Source organism: Rhinopithecus roxellana, chromosome 15, assembly GCF_007565055.1.
Source record: "Rhinopithecus roxellana isolate Shanxi Qingling chromosome 15, ASM756505v1, whole genome shotgun sequence".
NCBI classification, from domain to species: domain Eukaryota; kingdom Metazoa; phylum Chordata; class Mammalia; order Primates; family Cercopithecidae; genus Rhinopithecus; species Rhinopithecus roxellana.
In genome coordinates this window covers 19,851,999-19,859,580 of record NC_044563.1, presented here as the reverse complement: position 1 = coordinate 19,859,580, position 7,582 = coordinate 19,851,999, and the positions used below count along the sequence as shown (strand labels likewise).

At 36.4% G+C, this 7,582-nt stretch overlaps 1 protein-coding gene across 1 annotated transcript; it reads right to left on the bottom strand.

Moving 5' to 3' along the window:
• Positions 1-282: 282 nt before the first annotated feature.
• Positions 283-1,236, bottom strand: LOC115893627 (olfactory receptor 1440-like). Its single transcript, XM_030918625.1, has one exon. The coding sequence runs from the start codon at positions 1,234-1,236 to the stop codon at positions 283-285; it is 954 nt and encodes a 317-aa protein (XP_030774485.1).
• Positions 1,237-7,582: the final 6,346 nt, after the last annotated feature.

The window sequence follows — 7,582 nt, the reverse complement described above, 5'->3', positions numbered from 1 at the left end:
TAGTGCCATGTTAGATAGAAATTGAATATTCAAGGTGAACTGTCCCATTGCCACAACTAGCTACAAAAAATGCTGTGGTTTGCCTGGCCTATTGATTTATTAGAGTACAACTAATAAAGAGTGGTTATTAAATTTGAAGATACCTTTTATGCATTTGCCTGATTTTGTGCCAGCCCTGAGTTTATATAAGGAGCAACTGCAATTCTGCCAACAATTAGGAGAGTTGAAAATAAATGTTTAGCTATTCTTCCCACACTATTTACACATCTGAAACAAATTCCATTATTTCATTCCATAACACCAGGAGAAGATTCTCTTCTTCCATCTGTTTAGGGCGTCTTTGATTTCCTTGTTCCTCAAGCTGTAGATCACTGGATTTAACATGGGGATTATAACTGTATATAAGACTGATGCCAACTTGTTTTGGCTCAGGGAATCACCAGCATTAGGATATATATAAACAAAGATACCTGAGCCAAAGAAAAGGATCACTGCTGTCAAGTGAGAAGCACAAGTGTTGAAAGCTTTGGCTCTGCCTTCAGCTGAGGTGATCTTCAGAATGGCGGCAATGATATAACCATAAGATATCATGATAACTAAAACTGACATGAGTCCAAAGATCACTGTGAGAACAGAGGTCATGACTTGAAAGAAAAAGGTGTCAGAACAGGATAGAATCAGCAGCTGGGGCAGATCACAAAAGAAATGGTTGATGACGTTTGGCCCACAGAAATGGAGCTGAAGCAAAGCACAGAGTTGGATAAATGAGCCTAAGAATCCAGTTATACAAGATCCTGCCACCATCTGCATGCAGAGGGTGGGAGACATGATGGCCCTGTAGAGCAGAGGTTCACAAATGGCAGCACATCGATCATAAGCCATGGCTGCCAGAAGACAGCACTCAGTTAGACCTAGGCTAGAGAAGAAAAAGTACTGCATACTGCACCCCATAAAGGAGATGCATTTATGCTTCTTGAAGAAGTCTGAGAGCATCTTGGGGGCTGTAGTGGAAACATAGCAGATGTCCAGAAACGACAGATTACTAAGGAAAAAGTACATAGGTGTATGCAGATGGGAGTCCATCCTGATAAGGGTGATGAGGCTCATGTTCCAGGACACTGTCAGGAGGTAGATCCCTAGGAATATTGAAAAGAGGAAAATAGCGAGCTTTGGAAATTCAGAGAATCCCAAGAGAATGAACTTTGTAATTGTTGTACTGTTCCTTTCCTCAGTCATTGCACTGGTGATTCTAGTATCTGTAGGAAAAAGAGCATAAATCTCTAAGTCAGTTGTTATCCCAATTTCTATTGAAATAAACTACCTTGTATCCACACTGAACACAGAGCCAAGCAAAATATTGATCCAATTTAGAGGAAATAACCCTGATTAACCTTGGCCCTTACCCTAGAACTTAAAGTATAATAAAAAATGTTTTTTAAAAAAATGCATAAGCAAAAAAAAAAAAAAAAAAAGAACTACAATGGATCTGTGCATCAGTTTTTCCACATGTGAAAGAGGATGACTACACTTTTCATTGTGTATCAGGCTCTTATGAGAACAAAAGAAAGTATAAGAACATTTGGAAGGGACTTTTATTTAAAAGACACTTTGGAAACGTTAGCATATCGCTAATGGAATTACAATCCTGTGCATAAGTCACTGACTAAGAGCATGGACTTAGATGTCACACTGCTGTTTTTGGATTGTGGTTCTGCTACCTACAAACTGTGTTAGTATCTTTGTGCTTCTTATTTCATCAGTAAAACAGGGATAGTAAACCTGTCTCAGGTTTTAACTGAGGTTATGTATGGTATCTGTCATGCACATAGCAAGAATAGTATGAAAGTGGTGTCATTAGGGGATATCTTTCTAGTATAATTTTGAAGCACTCTTTTGATTTGTGAAAAACTTAAATTTAAATGTTTAATGGGGTCATATAGGTAACATTCTCTGACTACAGTGTTATTAAGTTAAAAATCAGTAGCAAATTGATAGAGAAACATCATAATTGAAAACTTACATATTTTGAAATTATTCATGAACATTATTAATATTAAATAATGTTAAATCTAATGAATAACTATGGAAATGCAAATTAAAACAGTGGATACAATTTCACACTTGCCATTTTGACAAAAATTAAGAAGTGGGGCAATATCAAGCGTTGACTAGAACATAGAATAAATGGAATCCTCATCCCCTGTTATTGGAAGTGCAAACTACTATGATGGCTTTGGAAAGCAGGCCAGTAACCTTTAATATGGAAGAATATGTAAACACAATATAACCCTCAAATCCCAATGCTAAGTGTATTCTCTAGAAAACAAAATCCTCTATAAAACAAAAACTCAAATAATAGATACAAGGGCTAATAGAGAGTTGAGTCCAAGTGTGGTGCTCTATTTTGAGGCCACTGAAACCCTTTCAAAGGTGGTCTGAAAGGTCAACTTTCTGCCTGGGTAAAAAAATCCATTCAAAGGCAAGATAGACTAGTGGATGTAACTATGTGTGCTAAGTTCATTGATATAGTCTTCAATTTGACAACTAGCCTTTAAGAAACTGCCACCTGCAGAGTTTTGGTATAGTATTAAAGAAGTTTATACACGACTCTCTGAAAAGACTGTTAAAATACTCCTTCTTTTTTGAATTACATATCTATGTGAGACCAGATTTCCTAATCTACCTCAACCAAAACTGTATATTGCAACAGATTAAAAGAGAAACAAATATAAGAATCCAGCTGTCTTCTATGAAACAGACTTTTATGACATTTTCAAAACTGTAGAACAATGCTACTCCTCACAAGCTATTTTTGTTTTGGATAATTGTAGATAGATAATTTTATTAAAATATTTTAATCACATTAACCCATTTATGCCTGAGGTTGCAATTTTTTTAATTTGAAAAATCAGACCTTTGCGATGACCTTGAGCAGTAGGATATAAATGACTCCCACATGCAGTGTACACTAGTTCAACCATTGTGGAAGACAGTGTGGTGTGGTGATTCCTCAAGGATCTAGAACTAGAAATACCATTTGACCCAGCCATCCCATTACTGGGTATATACCCAAAGGATTATAAATTATCCTACTATAAAGACACATGCACATGTATGTTTAATGTGGCGCTATTCACAATAGCAAAGACTTGGAACCAACACAAATGCCCATCACTGATAGACTGGATTAAGAAAATATGGCACATGTACACCATGGAATACTAGGCAGCCATCAAAAAGGATGAGTTCATGTCCTTTATAGGGACATGGATGAAGCTGGAAACCATCATTCTGAGCAAACTATCGCAAGGACAGAAAACCAAACACCGCATGTTCTCACTCATAGGTGGGAATTGAACAATGAGAACACTTGGACGCAGGGTGGAGAACATCACACATCAGGGCCTGTCGTGGGGTGAGGGGATGGGGGAGGGATAGCATTAGGAGGAATACCTAATGTAAATGACGAGTTAGTGGGTGCAGCATACCAACATGGCACATGTATACATATGTAACAAACCGTCACATTGTGCACATGTACCCTAGAACTTAAAGTATAATAATTTTTAAAAAATATTACTACCCTAAAGTAAGCACAGGGAAAAAAACAAAAATAAATAAAAAATAAATAAATAAAATAAAATAAAATAAATGACTCCCACATGCTTAGCGTTCCAATAATGGAACACTAGGAATAATTAATATGTAGTGAGTGAAGAAAATAAGCAGAACAGAACCAGTAAGTGATAAGTGGCTTAAATCTATTAATAAGCTTGCATACTAATGGATTTCAAATATCAAAAAGATAAATCAACTATAAATTTTAGAGCACTTCAATAATAATAATACGTAACAGTTATTCAGCACTTACTGTCCCAGCCATTCTTCTAATATATTTGTTTAGTCTTCACAACAATCTCATTTTAATATAAAGCACAGGAAGTCAGGGATCTTTCCCATGATCTCAATATTAATAAGTGATACAGCTGGGAACCCTCTTAGATAGACTGACACCAGGGTCCCACAATGAACAATTACACTACACTACTAATTTACATACAGTTTGTCTCTCTTTCATCTTTATTTTCCTAGTCACTATTAGCATTGCACCATTTAATTAAATTAATGAATAAGTTGTTAGAGCTTTGAGGATTCATTTGAAATCATAAATAAAATAAAAGTAGGTGGAGTCTAAAGGTCACACTGGCCCAACATAAATTGTAGCTATGGTAAATCACCCCCTGCATCAACTATTGCAATGATTAATATCCCTTTGGCATGCAAAGATGGCCATAAATGACCATTTTTAATATTTCACAAAGTTATTAAAATTATATATTTATACAAAACAACACTATCAAGTTGCTTTAGCATAAAATTACATTAACCCCCTTTGGCTACTCTATTTTAGACTCAGCGAAAGTTTTAATTATCTCTGACAAATAAACTTGGGAAATTAACTATTGAAAAGCAGAGTACATTTGGTGTCACCATTAATCAACTTTGTGATTTGGGGCAAAGTAATTCACCTTTATGTGCCTTCATTTCTTCATCTCTAAAGGAAGAATCATCATCACTTCATATGCTTTTGCAAGGACTTAACTATGATATGTAAAATAACAACTAGACTGTCAAAAATGAGAGTTGTTATACTAATACTGAATAATAATAACTATATCTAAATGTAGTTTGCTAACTAAAATACATTTTTATAGGTAGAATGGGATATTTGGTGGTAAAAATATTAGGTTCCACGGTCCAGATGATAAGCTATCAGGAAAACTCCACGCCCCCCATTCCACTTTACTCACTGGCTTGAAGCACTGTAAGGTTATTTTTTTCAGCTCCAATACCTTGGTTTCTGTTAAAATTAATATTATTCTATGAGAGTGGGGAAGAGGGATCATGAGTTTTCCAAAAACAAACAAAAACAGATGTTGAGCCTTGATGCATGAGGTCTTTGTCAAGTGCATAAAAGAGCAGGGTTACAGCAGAAAGAAGAAAAAAGGAAAGGGTTTCAAGCATGGAAGCCAAGTTTCCCCCATTCTGATTTCACCCACCCAAATGTTCATGCAGGTGTTTGGCTCCTGACAGGTGTATCTTGGTGAAATTCTGGGAGGTACTGCTGCCACGCTGCCTTCCACCGAAGTGTGCTCTCCTCCCCAGATGAATGTCATGTTCTTTCAAATATTAGAGGCCACAAGCATCATGATACAAGTGTTCAGCTTCCCCTAGGCTCCGTGCTTTGGCCATGGCTCTGTGCTTTGGCCATTGCTGCAAGAAAGGTGTTTACAACCAAAGAATCTCTTAAATGTTTCCTTTGGGTGTGCGGAGAGAAGAGGCAATTAACAGAAGGCACCATTAATTATTCTCTAGAATGATGAGAAACACTAGAGAAAACACAGATAAATATTCCCAGTTGATCCCATTTATTTACACAACAGTGTGCCCCTCATCACCTAATTGAATCAAGTTCTAATTTTTCTTTTCATACTTTTAGAATCATGATATCTGGGAGGGACTTTCAAGGTAGGGTGACCATTACATATATTACCTAAACTGGAAAACTTGAAAAAGGGAGTTATTAATAATCTTGTCAGGACAGCAAACATAAACAGAGATTGTTTCAGGCAGATGATTGTTTGGTCACCAACATTTTAAGCCAAAACCTGCTATTTATTGTGTCTTTTGTGATTATGTGCTCTGGCTCTGAACAGACTTGCTTGGGGTTGAATTTTGACTTTGTTGCTTATGAGATATGGGCCCTTGATCATCTTTCTTAATCTCACTATGCCTCAGTTTATTAATCAGTAAAAGGTAGGACATAAGAGGGTTATCTTATAGGGTTGTGATGAATTCAAATGAGATACTTGGAAAGTACCTTGACGTACTCAATAAATGTTAGCATTTTGTTTTTGTTAATGATATTATTGTTTTAATTTCTCCATTTTCTGTTCACATTTCTATAAAAAACTGTGCTCATTTTATAGGTATAGTTTTTTAAATTCAGCTTTTGTTATATGACATTGCAAGTTTTTAAAACTTTGTAAATTCTACTTCAAAATTTAATAGTTATTTTACTGTTGAACTCTTGTATTTTGTCTTGTTAATAACATGAATGCAACCCAGATGTTCCTGGTCTCATTAACCTTAACTGTAATATCATGTCATATTAGCTTTTTATTTATAACGTTTTTCTTTTTCTTTTTATTATACTTTAAGTTCTAGGGTGTATGTGCACAACGTGCAGGTTTGTTATATGTGTATACATGTGTCATGTTGGTTTGCTGCACACATTAACTTGTCATTTACATTAGGTATTTCTACTAATGCTATCCCTCCCCCATCCCCCCACCCCACGACAAGCCCCGGTGTGTGATGTTCCCTGCCCTGTGTCCGAGTGTTCTCATTGTTCAATTCCCACCTATGAGTGAGAACATGCGGTGTTTGGTTTTCTGTCCTTGCGATAGTTTGCTCAGAATGATGGTTTCCAGCTTCATCCATGTCCCTACAAAGGACATGAACTCATCCTTTTTGATGGCTGCCTAGTATTCCATGGTGTACATGTGCCGTATTTTCTTAATCCAGTCTATCATTGATGGACATTTGTGTTGGTTCCAAGTCTTTGCTATTGTGAATGGTGCCAAAATAAACATACATGTGCATGTGTCTTTATAGTAGCATGATTTATAATCCTTTGGGTATATACCCAGTAATGGAATCGCTGGGTCAAGGATCTAGCTCTAGATCCTTGAGGAATCACCACACTGCCTTCCACAATGGTTAAACTAGTTTACACTCCCACCAACAGTGTAAAAGCATTCCTGTTTCTCCACATCCTCTCCAGCACCTGTTGTCTCCTGACTTTTTAATGATCGCCATTCTAACAGGTGTGAGATGGTATCTCATTGTGGTTTTGATTTGCATTTCTCTGATGGCCAGTGATGATGAGCATTTTTTCATGTGTCTGTTGGCTGCATAAATGTCTTCTTTCGAAAAGACTCTGTTTATATCCTTTGTCCACTTTTTGATGGGGTTATTTTATTTTTTTCTTGTAAATTTGTTTAAGTTCTTTGTAGATTCTGGATATTAGCCCTTTGTCAGATGGGTAGATTATAAAAATTTTCTCCCATTTTGTAGGTTGCCTGTTCACTCTGACGGTAGTTTCTTTTGCTGTGCAGAAGCTCTTTAGTTTAATTAGATCCCATTTGTCTATTTTGGCTTCTGTTGCAATTGCTTTTGGTGCTTTAGACATGAAGTCCTTGCACATGCCTATGTCCTGAATGGTATTGCCTAGGTTTTCTTCTAGGGTTTTTATGGTTTTAAGTCTAATATTTAAGTCTTTAATCCATCTTGAATTAATTTTTTATAAGGTTTAAGGAAGGGATCCAGTTTCAGCTTTCTACATATGGCTAGCCAGTTTTCCCAGCACCATTTATTAAATAGGGAATCCTTTCCCCATTGCTTTTGTCATGTTTGTCAAAGATCACATGGTTGTAGATGTCTGGTGCTATTTCTGAGGATTCTGTTCTGTTCCATTGGTCGATATCTCTGTTTTGGTACCAGTACCATGCTGTTTTGG

Bases quoted from the DNA above. Each gene is read 5' to 3' on its own strand.
- LOC115893627 (XM_030918625.1), bottom strand. From the start codon at position 1,236: ATGACTGAGGAAAGGAACAGTACAACAATTACAAAGTTCATTCTCTTG.